This window comes from Podarcis cretensis, assembly GCF_951804945.1.
Source record: "Podarcis cretensis genome assembly, chromosome: 8".
In the NCBI taxonomy this organism is placed as follows: Eukaryota; Metazoa; Chordata; class Lepidosauria; order Squamata; family Lacertidae; genus Podarcis; species Podarcis cretensis.
In genome coordinates this window covers 30,491,265-30,512,572 of record NC_137177.1, presented here as the reverse complement: position 1 = coordinate 30,512,572, position 21,308 = coordinate 30,491,265, and the positions used below count along the sequence as shown (strand labels likewise).

The 21,308-nt window shown below is 44.9% G+C and overlaps 1 protein-coding gene across 1 annotated transcript in view; it reads left to right on the top strand.

Moving 5' to 3' along the window:
* The window catches only part of MFSD2A (MFSD2 lysolipid transporter A, lysophospholipid), a 35,571-nt gene extending 17,871 nt beyond the window's left edge, over positions 1–17,700 (top strand). The window contains exons 6-14 of the mRNA XM_079988194.1: positions 44–219; positions 1,355–1,445; positions 4,014–4,135; positions 6,998–7,081; positions 12,207–12,290; positions 13,482–13,594; positions 14,180–14,323; positions 15,079–15,255; positions 16,901–17,700. Of these exons, the coding sequence (XP_079844320.1) occupies positions 44–219; positions 1,355–1,445; positions 4,014–4,135; positions 6,998–7,081; positions 12,207–12,290; positions 13,482–13,594; positions 14,180–14,323; positions 15,079–15,255; positions 16,901–16,961 (1,052 nt within the window). The 3' untranslated portion in view covers positions 16,962–17,700. The remainder of the gene's footprint in view (positions 1–43; positions 220–1,354; positions 1,446–4,013; positions 4,136–6,997; positions 7,082–12,206; positions 12,291–13,481; positions 13,595–14,179; positions 14,324–15,078; positions 15,256–16,900) is intronic.
* The last annotated feature ends 3,608 nt before the right edge of the window (positions 17,701–21,308 follow it).

Below are 21,308 nucleotides of genomic sequence, written 5' to 3'. Positions count from 1 at the left end.
ACTTATTAGCCCTAATCACCGCTTGTGCATCCCTTTCCTGCAGGCATGACAGTGGAAGTGCTTGGGACCGTCCTGGGAACAGCCATCCAAGGGCAAATTGTGGGCAAAGTGGGCACGCCTTGCATTCCAGACCCGCTCTTGTTGAACATTGGCAATACTTCTTCAGTGGCCATGGAAGAGGTCAACATCACCCATGACACTGGTTCACTCACGGACACGGTACAGATCCCTTTTGAGCATTCCCTAATCCCACTTGGTTGGGATAATATAGTAAGCGGTTTAGCGGAAGCCCTTGGCTGCAGAGCTGGGCTGGAGAGAGAACTCTTCCTCCTCCTGCTTCTTCGTCAAGAAGACCATCTAGTAGCCAGGCTGAATATGCTCCAGGTTCAGAGGGGGCAGCATGCCTCCAAATGCCAACTGCTAGGCAGCAGCAAAAGGAGAGAGAGCTCTTGGCTACATGTCTTGTTTGTGGGCTTCCCAGAGACACATATTTGGCCACTGTGTGGAATAGGATGATGGACTACAAAAGGGATGTGAAATTTGCATCTCTCCAGCTTGTTGGACTTCATTTCCCATCAGCCCCAACCAAAACACTTACTCAGTGATGGTGGTTGATGGGAGTTGTAGTCCAGTAACATCTGAAGGGCCACAGGTTCCCCATCCTTGGACCAGATGAACCTTTGGGTTCTTACGTTCTTATGCAAGGTTTCTTTTGCCTTGATTAAATTGAACTTTGCCATAGGACCATTCTTAACTGGAGGTGCAGCAATCAAACCCGATGCTGTTTCTTGATGCTTTAATACTGCCCTCCCATTGAATTCCAGGTCAGTTTATATGAAAGGAAAGCTACACTTTCATCTCAGCCTGTTCATAGTGCTAATTAATGTGCTTTGGGCAAAGAGCAAAATACAGATGTAATAATAATTAAAAGCTGTTGGGGTTTTCTGGAATGGTGACTTTGGTTTTACTCCATTGTCAGGCAAGCATATGATGGCCTGTTTTGCGCGTCACACCATGCCAAACCATGGCTTAGCAAGAGCATAGAGGCTTCAGGCTTGGTTACCACAAGCTGTAACCAAAGTTTGCCCTATGGTTTACAGCTTAAGTTTTGTTTGGAAGCACTGACTAAACCATAAGTCCAGACTTGGAGAAACGCACCAAGCCATGGCTTAGCTCAGCACTTCGCAACTCCCAGAGCAGCCAGGGAGAAGCAAAGCCACCACAATCTCCTCTCGTGACGCCCACATGCTCATGCATTTGTGCCAAGCCATTCTGGAAAACATCACCTCTCATCTGGATGTTCCATCTTTGTCTCCCACCCCCCACCCCAACCTTGTTTCCTATCCTTGTACAGAGAAATGCCTACATGATCGCAGCTGGTGTCATCGGTGGGATATATATTCTTTGTGCTATCGTCTTATCTGTGGGTGTTCGAGAAAGACGAGGTGAGCAAGGACAGCTTAAGTGACCTCTGCAAAGTGGGGGGGAGGGGGTGGGCTCTAAAAGGTAAAGGCCAGGCATAATCTGCCAAGAAATCGACTTGCTTGTGACAAAGATGGATGCAAGTTGAGTAGTGCAGAATTCATACTGGCTCCCAAAGGAGTCCATCGAAACCTGCCTTTTACTTCATCTAGCTGAGTATTATTATTGTTTATTTTTATTTTTATTTTTATTATTATGATTATGATTAAACTGCTTAACACCGTAGTGCCTACTCTGACTGCCAGCAGCGCTCCATTGTTTTTGACGGGGTGTTTTTCCCCAGCCCAACCTGGAGATGCTAGGGCTTGAACCTGCAACCTGTTTAATGCAAACTGTGTGCTCTGGCACTGAGCTAGGTCCCCCTCCCATTACTTACACAGACCTATTTTAAATATGTAACAACCAAACCATGGTTTGGCTTTCATAAGCGTATTTCCACTCACATGCATTCCTCTTCTGTTCCACCCACCTCATACTTCCAATTCATAGAGGTTTTTTTCTGGTTTGAGAGAACTAGGATTATCCATGAAGCATTCTGTGCACTCCTATTGTGCTGTATAAGCATCTGATCTCTTCCCCCCCCCCACTAGAAAAAAGAGACATTCTTTGTCTTTTCTTCCCATTGGGCATGTAATCGGGCTGGTTTGATAGTTGCAAAAGAATCTACTCCTTGCCTCTTGAAGATGGATGTCCTTATTGTGCCTCTTTGTACATGGGCCAATCCCTTTTAATACATGGGCTGACTTCAAGGGAGCAAATGACACACAGGGCAAGAATTTCCATTGCAAGAATTTCCCATTGCATAAACCAAGCGTCACCTATGCAACTCCAGCTCCTTGTGGAAAAGCCCCTGACTTTTGCTGGTTGAAACCAGCCATTGGGGAGGGAAGCTGGCTCTTGCGATCTTTGTTCTGAATTCTCAAAGGCCTCCTTGTCACTCAAGTTCCTCTTGAGGTTTTTAATCCACTCAGCCTCAAGGTGTGCTAGAGGCCACATTTGCAGGGGGCTTATCAAAAGAATCACCCACATCTATGAAATATTGTCCCTCTTCTTAGGTAACTAAGCCTATCATCACCCAAACACTCCACATTCGTGAAATGATAGTTAGCTAGCTTTCAAGGGGAAGTCCTGCCAGTCTTGCAATCCATCTGTCAACAGTCCTAAACTTATGATGGAGAGGAGGTTTTACTGACAAGGAGATTTCCCTGATAGGTTTGCTTGCTTGCTTGCTTGCTTGCTTTTTCTTTCCCCTCACCGCCCCAACGTGATGCAATAGAGTCCTGGACAAATTGTAAAATAGACTTGTTAGCCTAAATACAGTTGTACCTTGGTTTTCGAACAGCTTAGTTTTGGCTCTTGAATGCCGCAAACCCGAAAGTGACTGTTCCAGTTTGCGAACTATTTTTGGAAGCCGAACGTCCAAATGCCTGCAGCCAATCAGAAGCCGTGCTTTGGTTTCTGAACATTTTGGAAGTCAAACAGACTTCCGGAACAGATTCTGTTGAACTTCCAAGGTACGACTGTAGTGAGTAGGGCTGAGGGGGAATATATATCCAAAATATGCAAGTAATGGAAGTATCAAAGAGCAAGCACCTTGGCCATCAGAATATATTGAAAAGGCATGGAAATTCCCTTTGCCGTATTCTACCCGAAAGGTTTCAAGCTCTGGTTTTAAGCTGCTAAACTGGAACATAATGGAAGGGTCATGAATCAGTTCCCAGGTTCAATCCCTGGCATCTCCATGTAGGGTTGGGAGGGAATCCTGAACCCCAGGAGAGCCCCTACCAGTCAGTGTGGACAATACTGATCTAGAAGGACCCCTGGTCTGATTCAGCAGTTTCCTGTGTTCCTAATTCATTTGCAGACTTGAGCTTATGGGAACTGGGAACAATTTGCTCACCGCAGAAAAGAAGTTGTCTTTGTCTATGCCTTTGCAAATTCATTACCGTTCTCTGTAGTACTGTGAGATACCTTATTTTCTAATCCACGTACATAGCTTTCTGAGGGCTGCCACTTCTTGCTTTCTCTCTTTCGCTGAAATGCAGCAACGCATAAGCTACAATTCCACAGTAGGGTGGATATACGGTAGGATCTGATAGTGGGGGGGTCAGAGTTTAGCTCTTAGGAGATGACAGCCACTAGCCCTTATACAGCATGATACTGTGGGAAGCATGTTAAGGAGGTGGCTGAGCAATCTTTTCCTTGGCTTGGCCTTGGGCTCCTTGCTCCTCATAGCCAGATCCTAAAACCAGGAGCAAAATGATGAAATGACACAAAACAAGTTAAATAATGAAGGCATTGTAAGGCATTCGTTCATAGCATTTTATTTTGCATTCAAATTTATTTATAGTATTTACGTATCTCCCAACTAACCAGTGTGTTCTAGACAATTCACTAAATCAAATAGGAATATAAGAATCAAAACAAAATTTGCACCAGCACAAGATTAGCATGAAAGTGGTGTAAGGCCTGTCTGAAGATGCTTTGATGGGAAATAACTTGACCTAGTGCTTCTGTTTTGCTCCCCGCAGAGTCTTCCGATCTCCAGCCAGAAGAGCCAGTTTCCTTCTTCCAAAGCTTAAAACTAGTGATGAACTATGGCCCCTACGTCAAGCTGATCGCTGGCTTACTCTTTACCTCTCTGGCCTTTATGGTAAGGAAACCATCTTTTACACACACACACCCCTCCCAGTGATAAATGCACCGTTACTACCCAGCTTCAGAGGTGGGGTCCTTTCTCTCCTCAAACTGAGGTGAGGTCTGCCTGTTTGAGGCCTCCCTACCCCACCTTGGTGACTTTCTCTCCCTGAGAAGAACAGAAGTTCCCAGGTGAGCACAGAATTTCCATTTCCCCGAGTGCTTAGAACGTTGTTGTTTCCTTCATGGGGAAATCCTAATCCCGAAATCCACCACAACACCTAGCCATGTGGCACTTGGGATTTGCATCGGTGAGCCCTGTGTGGAAGTTGCTTGTTCCTATGTCATGGGCTGCCTTGACCACCTCTATTTAAGATGATGATTTTATATGATATCTCCAGGCAGCCGGCTGGCTGGCTGGCTGAATTAATTAATTAATATACTAACCTTCATCCAAAGATCACAGGCTGGTTTATTTCATTGCAGCCTTCAGACTTACTGTTTTTTCTCCCTTGCCATGTGGATTCTTTCCATGTTGGGAAAATAAAATGCAAGCCTTATAGTATTTGTCAACTTTGCTGGGACCCTATGTTGGGATTGGTAGCTAAGAAGTCAGACATATAGCTGGATTGCCTAGTATAGGTCATAACACGGAGAGTAGTGTGCTGTTTTAGACAGAATAGATTGGTTCAGGAGTATTCTTGTTAAAAAGGGAATAAGTTATAATAACCATAATCTGCCAGAAGGGTTTTTACGACAACTGTTGTTGGAACTCTTTCCAGAAATGGAGACAAAACACGCACAAAATCTGAGTTAAGAGTGCAACCTGGTGCATTTAGTTCAGTAATACCCTGGTTGCCTTTTGGAAACCTGAGTTGGTAATAGGAATGCCACAAATTGTTAAACTTGATCAGAGACTCACAGAGAAGCATGTTGTGTGTCCTAGTGTGTCTCCTGTTTCCTTGAAAACAAGCGTGGTGTTAGAAGCTAGATTGCAAAGAAGAATAACATTTTAGTTCCCATTGAGTTGATGGCACTTTTCTGACTAGCTTTGGGGAAGGACCACTCAGCTCTGTTTCTATCAGTAATACAAGATAGCGTCCTAAACTGAGCAAATGGCAAGGTAAATTAGTTTGAAACAGGCAACTATATGGCAGAACCCAGGGCAAGATGTCTGCTAGCTAGAATGTTAATACATACTAAGGCCTCATATTAAAGACTAAGGTTTAACAAAGAGTGCTGTGAAATGGGCTGCTCTCAAAAGGAGGAGCAGAGGAAAACAGCTGCGCTTAATGAATGAACTCAGACCTAGATCTATTTCTGGGTTATAGACACACTGGTATAGAAGCAATCACCGGACAAAGCTGAAGAACTTTACCAGAGACTGTCTATGGGTCCTTAATACCAGATTCTTGCTAAAGAGGCAAACTTCTTAACCTTTTCTGGAATCTGCCCTAGTAGCAACAAGCTGCAACAGCAGCAATGCTGAACTTGCTCCTTAGCTGAATACTTCTCATTTAGCTTTTTTTTTTTTACTTCCAGCTCAATTGTGAATAGTGACTTTTCTTCTCTGGCCTTGGGGAATCTGCTGAATTCTTCCACTTTTGTTAGCCTTCCTTCCCCTTCACTGTGGCAGTCATCCAGTAGCCTTCTTGTCTTTTTCTCTCCCTCCTCCACACACACACACACACACACACACACACACACTGCTCCAGGTTCCAGTACAGAAGTTTATTTTTATACGCCTCTGTTTCTGGAGTTACCGTATCGGTCTGAATATAGGCTGCACTTCCCTACTCCCCCCGCCCGCCCCCACCAAAAAATCTGGTTTGTATAAACCTCAGTGTATATGCACACTCTTAGAGGAGCTGTGATTTAAGATATCTTTAGGAGCAGTGTTAGAAACTCAGGTATATAATCCTAATTGCCAAATGCCACCCTTAAACCTAGGTTACGGTCACCACAATAGAATGTCTAGTAGACACACACACACACACACACACACACACACAATGAAGGTTCTTCTTGTTCTTTCATTTCTATACAGCTTTATATTTTAAAGAACAAATCTCAATGTGGTTTACAACACATTTAAAAAATAAAATAAAACAATCCAGGATAAAACTAATTCATACTTCAAGGAAAATATTTCAGATCCTTCTCTAAGTGACATTTTGCTTTCCTTAGTTGCAGACCTGGCATCCAGAGATCTCTGTGTGGCCACAATTGAGCCCATGCCAGTTGCAAAATGCACCTGGCGCCTGGCTAATTTATAACACTGTTTAGGGACAGCCTATAATTGGGGATAAGTGCATTTAACATTGCAGCTGAACCTCCACCCCTTATGGGATGTTGGCAAGTCAGTGAAATACAGTGGTACCTTGGGTTACAGATGCTTCAGGTTACAGGCTCCACTAATCCAGAAATAGTACCTTGGGTTAAGAACTTTGCTTCAGGATGAGAACAGATATTGTGCAGCAGCAGCACGGCAGCAGCGGGAGGCCCCATTAGCTAAAGTGGTGCTTCAGGTTAAGAACAGTTTCAGGTTAAGAACGGACCTCCAGAACGAATTAAGTTCTTAACCCGAGGTACCACTGTATAGTGGTTAGAGGGTTAGACTAAGACTGGGGAGACCCAGGTTCACGTCCCTGCTTGGCCTTGAAGCTCACTGGGCAGCCTTTGACAGTCTCTCTCTCTCTCTTTAGCCTACCTCACTGGGTAGTTGTAAGAAAAGATTGTATAAGCGGGAAATAACTAGGTATGCTGCTAAAGAAGTTACTTCAGGCAGAAATCAAGAACCTCCCTTCCTTTCTAAGGAGATTTAATGAGAGTTCCCAGGATCTCTTCCCTTAATGTCAGCTGTTCCACTTCTTTTCAGCTGCTGGAAGGCAACTTTGCTTTGTTCTGTACGTACACCTTGGGCTTACGCAATGAGTTCCAGAACATTCTCCTGGCCATCATGGTATGTATATGGCAGTCAGCATGACTACTACTCATATTTCTCTTGCTCTTTATCTGTTTCAAAAGGGAGCTCTTTTTTGCGGGGGGGGGGGGGAGAGACCTCTGTCATGAACCTGCTTAAGTGGTTTTGGGAAATCCATTTCATCTTGACCTCTGCCCTCATTTTGTTCAGGTTAATGCAGAACAGATGCTTTTACAAACTTTTAATGTTGTTCTCCTGCCCCCTGCCCCCACCTGCAACTTCCTTAGTAGTCATGTAAATGGCTGTACCAGCATAGTTTCATGGGAGGGGGAAGGCCCAAATTTCCAGCTGGAATCCAAGTGGCAGCAGTAGACCTCCAGGTAATCAGTTTTTCCATACAATAAGATACAGCAGCACAGAAGTGAAGGTCTGTAGCTGTTGGCCAGTGTGATGAGGGAGAAGGCTCTCATGAATGGAATTCTTCTTTTTATTTTTATTTCTTTATTTTATCGAACAATATTTATATACTGACCGATTGTAACAGAGCCTCTAAAGTGGTTTAGCAAAAAAATTAAAGTGATCCATAAATAGATGAAAACAAGTAATTAAAGCATTTAGAAAACAATTAAAATCAGTAGTAAACTAAAAGGAGATTACAACAGTGGTGTGTCTGGATGGACTTGCGTAAACAGAAATGTTTTAAGCAGGCGCCAAAAAGTGTACAGCAGAGGCAGTGAATTCCACACTAAAAAAATTATTTTATACATGTGCAGAATGAACATTGTGTGACATCCTATGTGTGGATGTCCCAGGTTATTTTGTAAATGCTCACACACGCCAATCTGTGTCGGGGAAAGCTGTAGCTTTCCAAGCTGACGAGAACTAATGGTAGAAGTAGTCTAAAATGTTATTGAGGGCTGTAGGTTCCCCATTATTCTACTTAGCTAATACTCACTTTGAATATTGGAAGGTAAAGCATGCTGCCTTTTGAAAAGGCTGCTCTCCTCCTGAGCAGAAATAACTGGACAGTTGTACTCTATGACTATCCAGCTCTGTATCTGTTTAAGGCATTTTGGGGAAATGTTGAAGAACTTTGATTTGGTTTGCCCAGCAACTGAACACCAAACTACCACTGAACTGCAAACCAATAGTAATTGAGGCGCATCCGGCAGTAAACCGGTCTTGAGCTGCCAGGGTGCAAAGAGTCCAAGGAGTACATGGAAGTTGGAAAACTGAGCCACGCACTCCTTGGAGAACCACCATAGAAGCATTTAAGCTGCCTGACAATTGTGCAGGAGTTGGAGGAAGCTAAAGGATGGGCAACCTTAGGGAAAGGAAGGGAAGGGCAGTCACTTTACATGGTTCCTGGAACAGTGTGTTCTTTGTTAGGCATTTGAAGGAGGCCGTGAAAAGGGACGGAGAATAAAAGCCATGTGAGCCTTTTGTCCCAACCCGGCCATTTTTTCTACCCTTAATCATGAGAAAAAAGGAGCCTTGAGTGTTTATCGGAGAGAGGCACTGAATGAAAGGAATGGAGCCGATTTGTCTGGGAAAGCCTTTCCAGGCTGATGGATGTGAGGAGGAGGCGTGGGGGTGGGGAGCAGGCAGTGGGGGGCATTGTGTTGTGCCAGGCTAGAAAGTAAGTGAAATGAGGGGAGAGGGAGAGGGAAGAACCCCCTTCCTCTCTAACGTCTTTAGGAAACACAGGGATTTGAAAGTATTTCAGGCAGTAATAGCACGGTGGGCGAAGAGGCCCTGTTCTGCTTCTCCAAGCTCACAAAGGAGTCAAACTGTGGCCTGATGCAGACACCGTAGCATAGTAAAGCCCCACCAATAACTGGCTGTCTTCCTTTTCCTTCTCCTGTGTGTCACATTTACAAAAAGGTTTGATTGCACTGGTTGCAGACAACTGTTTTGCCACATGCTTTCATCTGATGGTGTGGTAAGAAGAATAATTCCTTTGCAGCCTGGCAGCGTGGTACTGGCTACCATGCAATGGTGTTGCATTTAGCTCAGGGGGAGGGGTGTCTCTGTCAGCTTTCTCTGTGAAGCAGCTTCAGGGTAGGCCAAATCCTGAGCGCAGTCTGGCTTTCTGTTTACCTCCTCCCCGCCCCCCGCCAATGGTCTCTGTTTTCTCATGGCTACAGAAAAACTAAAAACTTTGGGCAGGTAAAATGCTGACTTTTTGGATCTGGTACCAGATCCAGTGATTCACTCTTAAGCTATCCTAGAAATGCAAAACACACAAAAGGAAATGGTGTCCTTTGAAGGTGCCATTGTTTCCCATATAAAGTACTTCTGCACATTAATGGTGTGTTTGTAGAGGAGGTGCTGTGCCTTGGACGACAGGAGATGATAGATCTAGATAGATAGACGATATAGATATAGATATTCACCACATTGCTAAAAAAACAAGGAAGTTTCTTTTCTTTTAAAATGACACATTCAGGAACATGCATTACTGAGGCCTCATCCATATTATACATTTAAGACAGTATTGCACAACTTTAAACAGTCATGGATTTCCCCAAAGAATCTTATAGGTGCATAGAGTTGTTAAGCTCTGGGAGGGGAATGAGTCTTATTCCTCCCACAGAGTTCCCAGAGCGGTTTAACAAGCAATCCCTCTTCCCAGGGAATTTTGGGAATTGCAGCTCTGTGAGGGGAATAAGAGTCTCTTAACAATTCTCAGCACCTATGAGAAACTAGTCCTCAGGATTCTGGGGGTGGGGTGGGGGGGTGTAACCATGACTATTTAAAGTGGTGTGATACACACATTCTGCAGAACAGTTCCTAAAGGAAATTGCTAGTTTTGAAGTTAAGCAGGGGCAGCATATGTAGCACACCCACCTAGAGCCGAACAGGATGAATTGGATGTTTTGGAGAGGTTGGAGATGAATGTTAGAGAAGTGAGTGGGAAAAACCTGATTCATTTGCATTCAAGGAGCCATTACAAACCCTGCATGGAATGCTGAGTGTGTGTCCGGGCCGTTGTGGGGGAATAAAATGAACAGGGCTCTGGACTATTTGGAGAAGAGCTCTGAATATTTTGGAGTGGAGGGAGGCGCTGGTAAGAAAAGGCCTTGATGTATCTGAATACCAGGTGGTGACTCTCAGTGCCGTCTGTGTGTGTGTGTGTGTGTGTGTGTGAGAGAGAGAGAGAGAGAGAGAGAGAGAGAGAGAGAGAGAGAGAGACATGTGGCCTCTATAAGGCAGTCCTGAAAGTATGGTGTTTGTTTTTATGTTTTCAAAAAGCCTCTGCTTAATCGGTGTGTGGTCTCCTGCAGTTTTACTGTGTTAATTTTACTTGGCTAGCATATTCATTCCTATTCTTTCCTCCCCACCCAAACCATGTGGCCTGGGCATTTGCAGCAAATTCATAATCTGCTTATCTAGTGAGAGTTTAGGCCACCCACCCTTTCCCACCCTTTTTTAAGGACCTTGTGGCCAAGTCGAAATTGAGGAAGAAAGTAAAAATTAGTCTTATTTTAGAGCCGTGAAAGTTCAGGAAATAGTGTGTGTTCCTAAACCTGGGAGGGGGTGTTCATGGGCTCCAGCCCAATGACCTGCAGCACTTCCCCATGCTCCCCCCCCTATATGCCCCTTGCCCAGCGAGATCACACACAGCTGTCTTACAGAACAGCCTTTGCCGGCGTAGTGCCTTCCAGATGTTTTGGAGCACAAATGCCACAGAATGAGAGGAGTTGTAATCCAAAGCGTCTGAAGGGTGCCAGGCTGGCAAAGGCTGTTCACTCCACCAAACCCACCTTTTTCCATTAAGCCTTTGGCTTAAACCCTTTAATCCTTTTGACTGTAACCAAACCCAAGTGCTGTCCTGGCAAAGGGAGGAGGACATGGACCTGTGTCACTTTTTTTGCTTATGGAACTCTGTATAAATTTCAGCGTTCACAGCTGGAGCTGTATTATATAATAATAATTTGCAGCGCTATCTCCCTGTGGTGTTTTGAGACAGTGCTGCTGAGAGGGGATGAGAGAGGATGGATGAGGGGCTGTGCTTGTCCTCAGTAGGATATTCAAGCTTCCCTTAGTTGTAGCCACATGCTTAGCTTTGCTGGATGCCGCCGCCGGCTGTGACCTCAGCCCCTCATTGCGTGTCCCTTAGAGAGGGGTGTGGAGCATGTTCTGTCATTCTCATGGCCAGCTCTCTTGGCCAGACTCCATCCAGTTCACGCCCCCTTTGCAGAATCAAAACTTACGTCAATCCCTGTTAAGTAACAGTCCGGAGGACCCTGCCACCCTTCATTTCTCCTCTCCTCTTTCCCCTTTCTGACTGCATAGGAACGTAGGGGCGTGTTCTTGACATGCCACCAACAATTCCTGTCCTGTCCTAAGAAGAGGCAAGGGCAGAGACGCTGCCCTGAGAGGAACTTTCATGAGGAAAAGGAACTTGACACTGGCTGAGTTCTTGTGGGGAAACTCGGTGCTTTATAAGCCTTGCGGAATTATGGCATTATTGCTATAGAACGCAGAAATAAAGAAAATCACCAAACAATCAAATCTAGTGCACAGGGGGCCACTTTATCTAAATTCTGTAACTCGGTATTTGAACGAATTGTATTATAAATTGGTATTGTTAAAATGAGGCTATTATTGGACTTTAATTGAAAACTAATAAACAGTTATTATAAAAAAGGAAGGGAGTTTCAGGCGTAAGGGGGCAGTGAAGGAGACTGGTTATGATTGTTTGAGAACAGGAGACTATGGTGGGACAGCTGAGGATAGAATTGGCATTTGTGCTGGCTATGAAAGAAGCCAAGGAGCTGGTGCAGCCATTTGTAAATGGGTATCATGTAACCTGGGCATGTTTTTTGCCCTGCTATTATGTGACTGCAGGCATTCCTAAAAGAAAAATCTCCCATGATAATAACCTGCCCTGGGGTCCTTAGCTATGGTTGCTGTCAGAACATTTCCCCTTCTTTCTGTGCATGCTTATGAAAGAACTGTGGATTCCATACGCATGATTGTGTTTGGAATCGGGGGTTTAAGTCCAGGTTAATCAATGCCACATCCAAGTGTGTGATCTTGCATACATAGTGCCTGAGGCTCCCGCAGAGCTCCCTTGGAGAAGCTGTTGCAAAGACTGACTCTGGCTGACTCGAGTAACAACTCTTTCTCCCATCCCCTTCTTGTTGCTCTCTTGCAGCTCTCTGCCACTCTTACCATCCCCTTTTGGCAGTGGTTCCTCACTCGCTTTGGGAAGAAAACGGCCGTCTACATTGGAATCTCGGTGAGTGAAAAAATCTCCAAGGGGAAGCACAAAGCCGACTTGAGGTTTTGTGCCTGTTGCCAAGCCATGCAGGGAAACGTAGCGCACAGAGCAGGTCTTTCCACTTGGCGCTGCTAAGCCTACAACAGCGAGGAAACCACGCGGCCCAAGTGGTCTGCCAAGCAGCTTCTCAGTGAGCTGGTCTAGATCTTGATAAAACTATTAAGTCCAAGAACTGAACGTGCCATGGAATTATGGGTAAACACTATGGTTTTCAAAGGTTTTCTCTAGAGGGCTGTTAGCGGTGCAGTGTTAGCTCTGTGTGTTTTCCTCTCTGAGATGGCTGTTCTGCGGCAGATCTAAGGCCTATTGACAGTACAGGACTTGGGGCCTCATGTGGCCCCTTTACTTTTCCCCAGAACAAGGCTGTGGAAAGGCCTTGTCATGGAAGAACAGACCTCATGTGCTTGAGGCCTACTGACATCATAGTGTTGGGCTGTACCTGCTACTTTCTTCCTGTAAGTTACTAAGTCTATTCACAGGGCTGGGCTACATTGCAATTGGCCTACAAATCAAGAAATGCAGTCTTCTCACATCTTTTGTGATGATTGTTCTGGGGATGGCGTGGATACCCACAAATGCTTATAGACATACCACCTCCTTGGAACCCCAGTCTTGCTTTCCTGAACCAGCACACCATGTGAGTCTTAAAAACGAGCAGAGAGCTTTTAAGTGCTCTGCTTTGCTTACCAGATGGTAGGAGGCTTTCCGAGATCTTGCGAGACCCTCCCAGAGCCCGAGAATGAGCTTCCCAGAGCCTGGTAAGCAAGGCAGAGAGCTTAAAAGCTCTTTCTGCACCAGGAGAACTCTGTGCAAAAAGAACTTTTAAGCTCACCAGTTTTTGCACATTTAATTTGTTCAATTTTAACCAGTTGGCCATCAACCGTGTAAAGCTGAAATTGCATAAATTAAACACATGTAAGTTGTGAGGTGACTGTATCAATATTAGCCCACCTTGTTCCTTAATATATATTATATATATATATATCAGGTATATAAATGAATATTTGTATACTGTTTTCAAGGTGCAAACAATTAAAGCCTAAACTATCAAGTTTTTTTTAAAAAATAAATCTTTATCCACTGTGTCTTGAGCCAGTGAAAACCTTCAAATGATTATCTTTTTGACCATTTCCTCTCTTGATTCCACAGTCTGCAACTCCTTTCCTCCTCTTGATCATAATCATGGAAAGTAACCTTATTATCACCTATATAGTGGCTGTTGCAGCTGGAATCAGTGTTGCTGCTGCTTTTCTTTTACCCTGGTAAGTGTGTGTGTGTGTGTGTGTGTGTGTGTGTGTATTTAGTAAACATAGTACTGTGTTTTCAGTGCTGAAAGCAAATTATGCTTCTACACACACACCCCAATAACTCCTATGTTATGTTGAAACTCCCAACTCTATGTTGAAGTGCGGGTGGCAAATAATGGGGCAGCTCCAAAACATGTTTTTCTGGTTATCATTGAGTGAAAAAGTGTGATTTGTAATTTAGGGATGCCATATTTCAGAGAGGGAAAATCCAGTGACAAATGTTGTTGAGCTTTTTGCAAAATCTCAAAAAAAATTAATTTTCTTGACCTATTTTTTAGGAAATTTGCCCAAAACAAGTCCACTTCCAACATGGGTTGCCATACGTCCAGGTTTCCCCGGACATTTTAGCAATTTCTGGAAATTCCCCCCCAGACACTATTTTCGCCAACCGAATCCAGGCTATGTCCAGGAGAACTCGGACGTATCGCAGCCCTATGTAATTGGACATCTTACTTCTTTGTTGTAACCTCCAGTTTGGAAGCTGAGGACAATTGGGGAGAATGAAATGGTACTGACTGGTTTGCTTCTCTCTCCATTTAGGTCCATGTTGCCAGATGTCATCGATGACTTCAACCTGCAGCACCCAGATTCCACTGGCCATGAAGCGATTTTCTTCTCCTTCTACGTCTTCTTCATCAAGTTTGCATCTGGGGTGTCTCTGGGGATCTCCACACTCAGTTTAGAGTAAGTCTTTGTCTGCCTGTCTCTTTCTCCCCTCCCCTTTTTTAGATTTGGTGGTGTATATATAGCAGAACACCATCATTTGAAGCATTATTATTTTTACCCTGCTCTTCAGCTGAAAAGGCTTCCAGAGTGGCTTTGTTTGAATAAAAGCAAAGCAAATCCCTGCCCTTACAAACTAAAAAGATACTATGCAAGAGGAAATGGGGAATAAGAAGAAGACTATCAGATGCCAACACAATTTCTTTAAAATTGCATGGTAGTTTTCATCATGATGGCTGGAATGGGGACATTTTAGGGAGAGGAGGATCCTGATGGATCTACTGGAGAGCTAGTGAGATCCAGTGTCTAGAATGCATCACCTGGGAGCCCTGGAATACCTGGGCTTGAAGCTCTGTGTCACCATTAATTTCACATACCTGTGTGCTGCATTAGGCAGTTTGTTCTGTCTTAGTTGCAGTTTGCCTTCTCTAAAACAGAGATTTAACTCACTAGATTGTTCAAAGAAGTTACGGGGGCTGTAGCAGGAGTGTATGTTAAAAAGAATGTTAAAATTCTGTGCCCAGGCAGCCCAAGAAAAGAGTTATGAAACCTCTTTTGTGTGTTGGTTTGTTTATTGCAATTTGGGCCAATTTGCATAATTTATTATTTTGTTTAATTTATTCTGGTTTTGTTAACCTGGCGGTGTGTTAAGGAGCGACACAGGGCTGCTGGACACTTTACTCAGCCATCATAACGGTTCTTTTTTTGGTGTGTAGCTTTGCTGGTTACAAGACCCGGGGGTGCTCCCAGCCAGAGGAAGTGAACTTGACCTTGAAGATACTGGTATCTGCTGCTCCTGTGGCTTTGATCATCCTTGGCCTGCTCCTTTTCAAGCTGTACCCCATTGATGAGGAGAGGCGACGGAAAAACAAGAAAGCCCTGCAGGATTTAAGGTGAGACCCCAGATGGCTACTTGGGGCAGGGCAGGGGGGAGTGCACCTGTAACTTGGCAGAGTTGAGCAACTATCAGACTGGGACGTTTCTCATGGGATGGGCTATCACCCCCTAGCCAGTAGTTGCAGGAGAACATTCCCTTGCAGGGAGGCTGTTGGCTCAGGAGCGATTGCCACAGATGCTATGCCTCCTTGATCCCTTCTGAACAAAAATGCTCACTGTAGTCTCATAGGCTGAGCATGGGAGGGGCTCCGAAGAAGGATGGCTTGCAAAGGATCTGGAATCCCGTGTCTGTGTGAAGCTGCAGTTAAGGGGAGAGTGTGATCTCATGTTCCATTCAGAATCAGGAAGAATCCCCCCACCCACAGAAAACACCACTCTTTCAAAATTCCCCGTGTGTGGCAACGGGTTCAAATCCTGCAAGGACAGGTGGCTCTTCCTCCAGATGACCCTTTCCGTTTATTGCCAAAACTTAAAATAGAGCAGGCGTTTGATGGCCCTGGGACAAATGGGTGTCTAGTTTCTCTGATGCAGCACTCCATGGCAGGGTGTAGAGAGCTAAATATAAAATGCTGAGTGATCCTGAATGTTGGCCCTTTATGAACAAATCACTGCTTGGCTTCCTGATAGTTCTGTCTTTACTTGCTGGGATTCCTGACTGTTTAGAGTTGCCCCGAGTACCTCTTTTACTCCAAGATTAGTGGTGGCACATAACTGCCTGATAGTTCAGAAGTGGGGGTAGCTCTAGTTCAGGGATAGGCAACTGGTGACCTGTGAGTCGCAGTGGCCCACCAACCAGACTGTTTTCCTCTTTTTCTGAGTCCTTTCCAATACTGCGAACCTCTTTCATTCCCCAGAGGGAGGGACATTTGTCACCTAAGCAGCAGGCTGTGCCTTACATTCCCTGTCGAGCCTGGAAGAGGGCACCAGGGGAGTCATGAGCTGCGTCTTAACAAGCAACCTGCATCTTCATAATGGGACAGATTAAAGGTCACCTTTCAGGCAATAGCGGAGGGTCTGCTGAAGCAGTAGCAGTCCCTGCTGCTTCCCAGGAGGTAAAAGAGGAGGGACAAGGCAGAAGCAAGGTCAGCATAGTGCAAACACACAGGAGCTCTGGATTGGGTACTGACCTTGCCTTGCCTGGTACACACCAAACCTTCAAAGCACCCCCAAAAAGAATCCTGGGAACTGTGGTTTACTCCTCACAAAAGCATAATTTCCAGCAACATTAATAAACTACATTTCCCAGGATTCCTGGGATAGGGTGTGTGCTTTAAATGTATGGTGTGTACACAGCTGAAGGACACTTTTGCCTCTGGCAGCAACACCTAATCCCTGTTTGGAATTTATCATAGTTCTATGACAATTGTTCCATCAGCGGAAGCGTGTTGGCTTACCAGATGGAACAATCTCCCCTCTCCTCCCCTCATGCACTGTTCTGGGTTCCCCACACACACAACTCAAGCTGGGAGGATGGGGGGAAGCCCTATTGCACTAGCAGAAGTCCTGGCGTGGACTCATTAGTTGAATGCAGCCCTTACAGCTGCAGTCTCTGTGCCTACTGCAAACCTGTGTGTGTCTGTCTGTGTGTGTGTGTGTGTGTGTGTGTGTGTTTAACATATTTTCCTTCTTTTACTTCCCCAGAGATGAAGAAAACAACAGTAGCACCGAATCGGACTCCACAGAGCTGGCCAGCATTGTTTGACCTCGGCTTCCCTTGGTTTGCTGTTTACACACTGGGATCCTTTGAAGGTGGGGAGGGGCTGCCACGGGGCCATCCGCTATGCAGGAGGGATGCTGACTTCCTTCCTTGAGGGAGTGCTCTATGACGTCCTTCCAGACTTCTCTGGAGAGCAAACACTGGTACATGCTACGTGGAATTGAAGGAGCACCAACTGCATCTGCATGCAGGGCAATGTGCAGTACTGCAGGAACATATCTCTTGATGGAATAAGTGCGCCACAATTGTTATTTATTTTTACATTTATTTTTTGAAAAACACCTTTTGAGCAGTCACTTTCTTTGGGTGTGCTTCGTGCTGCCTCTAATCCGCCTGATACCAATGGCATCAAGTGTGGTAAAGAAAATTACAGTACTGTTAAGGGTCTCTTCCCCCCCCCTTTTTTTTTTATAAAATTTTATCTTGCCACGGACCCGGATGGTGCTTGTTGGTGTACATTACACCATTGGCATGATCTTGCCAAACACAACCTCGTACTGTTCTCAACTGTAAATAAGACACAACTAATGTTGAAGCATCCTGTGCTGGTGCTATTTATGTACATGTGTATTTATATATACAGAGAGCCTAATTAATAAAAATAACTTAATTATTTTGTAAATATAAAACTGCTATGTTTACCTATTTGTATATATCTGAACAGAAAGAAGACAATGGACCTATTAATATTAATTTACATTAAAATGCAAATGTGTCACCTGTACTTGTTATGACTTTCCCTAAAGAACAACTGAAACTGGACAAATTGTTATTTAACTAGTATAGCTTTGGGTACTTTGATTGAATTGCATCTTTTGTTCTTGTTGCCCCAAGTGCTGGTGTTGCAGAAAACAGGACATCATTGACCAAGGGTGCCTTTAGGCAAATCCAAGATTATAGGGGAGGGAAATATAGTTGTTTGCCAGATGTCAACATCTGCTCTGAAGCTTCAAGTTCAAACTTTCCCTCAGCACGCCCAGAGTTTCTCAAGAGAAGAACTAAAATATTGCAGCAAGGAGCTGGGTCAAGGGGCCATGGAGAGGTTTTTGTATTTTCTCACCCCCCACCCCAGTCAGACTCCATCCCTGAGGGACTAATCACTAGCGACTCCCCACACCCCCCAAGTGTCACTAGGCTTTCTAGTTTAAAGATGATGAACCAGAAGAAAAAGCAGGGGCTTTGGAGTTGTGCATCAGCAGCAGTGGGTACCTGGACAGAAGATTGAGCTGGCAAATGGGATCACCTGTTTGCCACTTTATTCCTATTTAAAAGACAGTAAATGCTGGTGGCGCTGTGGTTTAAACCACTGAGCCTCTTGGGCTTGCCGATCAGAAGGTCGGTGGTTTGAATCCCCATGACGGTGTGAGCTCCCGTTGCTCGGTCCCTGCTCCTGCCAACCTAGCAGTTCGAAAGCACGCTAAAAAGTGCAAGTAGATAAATAGGTACCGTTCCGGCAATAAGGTAAACAGTGTTTCCATGTGCTGCTTTGGTTTCGCCAGAAGCAGCTTAGTCATGCTGGCCACATGACCCGGAAAAACTGAGGACAAACGCCAGCTCCCTCGGCCTGTAAAGCGAGATGAGCGCTGCAACACCAGAGTCGTCTGCGACTGGACTTAACAGTCAGGGGTCCTTTACCTTTACCTTTTTAAATATACACTGGCATTTACACATATAAAGTTTGCATGTGCAAATTTGTGTCCTTTTTGGGGGGACAGGGTGTAAGTCACTCTTCCAGCAAAGCTACCTTTTCTATTGAACCAGGCCTGGCATTGGGCTATCAAGTCCAGTTCTGGTATAGGGACTGGCTGAATCTCTAGGTAGGACAGGGAATGTCTGTCTGAAAGCTGCTTCCTTATGAACTCTGCAATTTGCACATGAGCCTACAATTCTTGCACGTGACCCTGACATCCATTTTAGGGTCTTTTGACACTGAGAGCTGGGTGTGTCCTAAAACTGGCACATTAAAGATTTATGGAGTAAAAATAATACATAAAAAATTACCAATTAATCAAACAAGTAAAAGGGATTGACCATCTTTATTTAAAATATGTGAAACAGAAGTGAAGTGGCATGGGCTTTCATAGTTTTAAAGGAATTAACATTCAAGATACCAACATAGAAACATGTAAACTTAGTAAGGGACTGAGAAGGGCAGAGCAAGAAAGAAACTAGGAATTGGGACCAGGGGGATTGGCTGGGGGTAGTATCGAAAGGAAAGTAGATGCTGACTTGGGCCACTTTAGATAAAGAAGAGGAGGTTTTTAGAGGAAGCAGGGAGTTTTGGTTGTGATTTTATAGGGTGTTGGGGAGGTTTTTAAGGCAAGAATCAAACAAAAGCAATCAGAAGACTCTGCTAAAGGAGGTCCTTTAAGTGGAAGTACCTGAGATTGCATTTGGGACCGTCTGTATGCAGAGCAAGTCCTCTGCCAATGAACAATGGTCCCTTATCCAGTGTAGAAGTAAACTGACTATAAGACTGAGCAGGCTACCAGCCTCCAGTCTCTTACTTTGGAGTACTGGAATGTCTTAATCCAACCCCCCATTAATGTGCTGGTGTGTTCACTTAACCCTTTGACACTCTCTCAGCGCAGGCCTTCAGGTTTCCAACAAAGCTCCTATTCTTCGAGATGCTCGTAAAATACACACACACCCCAATGCCATTAAAGCTCCGGTTGCTGAGATTCCAGGCTGTGCCCTAGCTAGAAATGGGGGAGAGGCTGGGAAGAAATCACATGAACCTGACCTTGTGCTGACACAAGACACTTCTACAATCCTTATCCAAACGAAACGAACGACTGATTGGATCCTGTGGAACAGCCTCTGGAGGCAGATTAGATTTATTGCCCCTGTTTTTATGGTTACTGAAGGGGTGAAGGTCAGGTCCTCTTCTTTTGACTGCAAAGCAGGAAGTTTGGGCTGTGGTTTTGAAATGGAGGCAAGTCATTTGTTAAGCGCCTGTTAAGAACTGGGGGGGGGGGGGGTCGGGTCGCTGAGAAGGATGAGATGGGACAGTTGACATCATTAAGAAACACAGCGAGAGAGAGAGTCTTGCTCTTTCCCACAGCCTGAATGAGAGCTAGCCTGTGCATATTTTATGCTTTTTATTTAAAAAAAAAAAAATACTAATGAGTCAACACCTTGCACCAACTCATTCAGCTGGCATCTCTGGGCAGCTGTCAAGGCTCCAGTGCCCATTGTGCGGGTTCATGGCCAGTCCCTGACCCACAAAGATGGAGAAGGAGGAACAGCAGCTGCTGCAGGCTCATCTCTGGGGTCAGTAGTGAGGACCAGATCTCCTCCAGTGGGTCCTTGGCACCACACCCCCTTCTCCCCATCCATCACATAAGACTTTACACGCCATGCATTTAAAGCACACGAGCAAAAATCCTGGGAACTGTAGTTTGTTAAGGGTGTTGGGAATTGCAGCTCTGTGCAGAGTAAACTGTAGTTCCCAGGATTTGGGGGGATTGGAAGAATGTGTTTTAAATGCATGCACCTGTAGAGCAGGAATGAAGAAGCAGTAGCCCTCCATTGTTGTTGTAGTTTAGTCGTTTAGTCGTGTCTGACTCTTCGTGACCCCATGGACCAGAGCACTCCAGGCACTCCTGTCTTCCACTGCCTCCCGCAGTTTAGTCAAACTCATGTTCGTAGCTTCGAGAACACTGTCCAACCATCTCGTCCTCTGTCGTCCCCTTCTCCTTGTGCCCTCAATCTTTCCCAACGTCAGCGTCTTTTCCAGGGAGTCTTCTCTTCTCATGAGGTGGCCAAAGTACTGGAGCCTCAGCTTCAGGATCTGTCCTTCCAGTGAGCACTCAGGGCTGATTTCCTTAAGAATGGAGAGGTTTGATCTTCTTGCAGTCCATGGGACTCTCAAGAGTCTCCTTCAGAACCATAATTCAAAAGCATCAATTCTTTGGCCATCAGCCTTCTTTATGGTCCAGCTCTCACTTCCATACATCACTACTGGGAAAACCATAGCTTTTACTATACGGACCTTTGTTGGCAAGGTGATGTCTCTGCTTTTTAAGAAGCTGTCTAGGTTTAAGATGCAGACTTCTTTTAATTTTGTGACTGCTGTCACCATCTACAGTGTGCTAACTGTTCACGGAAACTTCCAAAGGCCATCCCTACTCTCCCTTTCTTAGGGTCTTTCTTTTTAAACCTGGCAGCCCTTCAAACAGAGGACTCCTTCAAATAAAGGCCTAATTTATTTTTCCACTAGTGAGGGAGATGGGCAAAACCCCTAAGCAAAACATAAGACAGTGCAATATTTCTGCCCAGAAGACCCAGTTCAACAGGACTTACTCCCAGGTAAGTGTGTATAGGATTGTG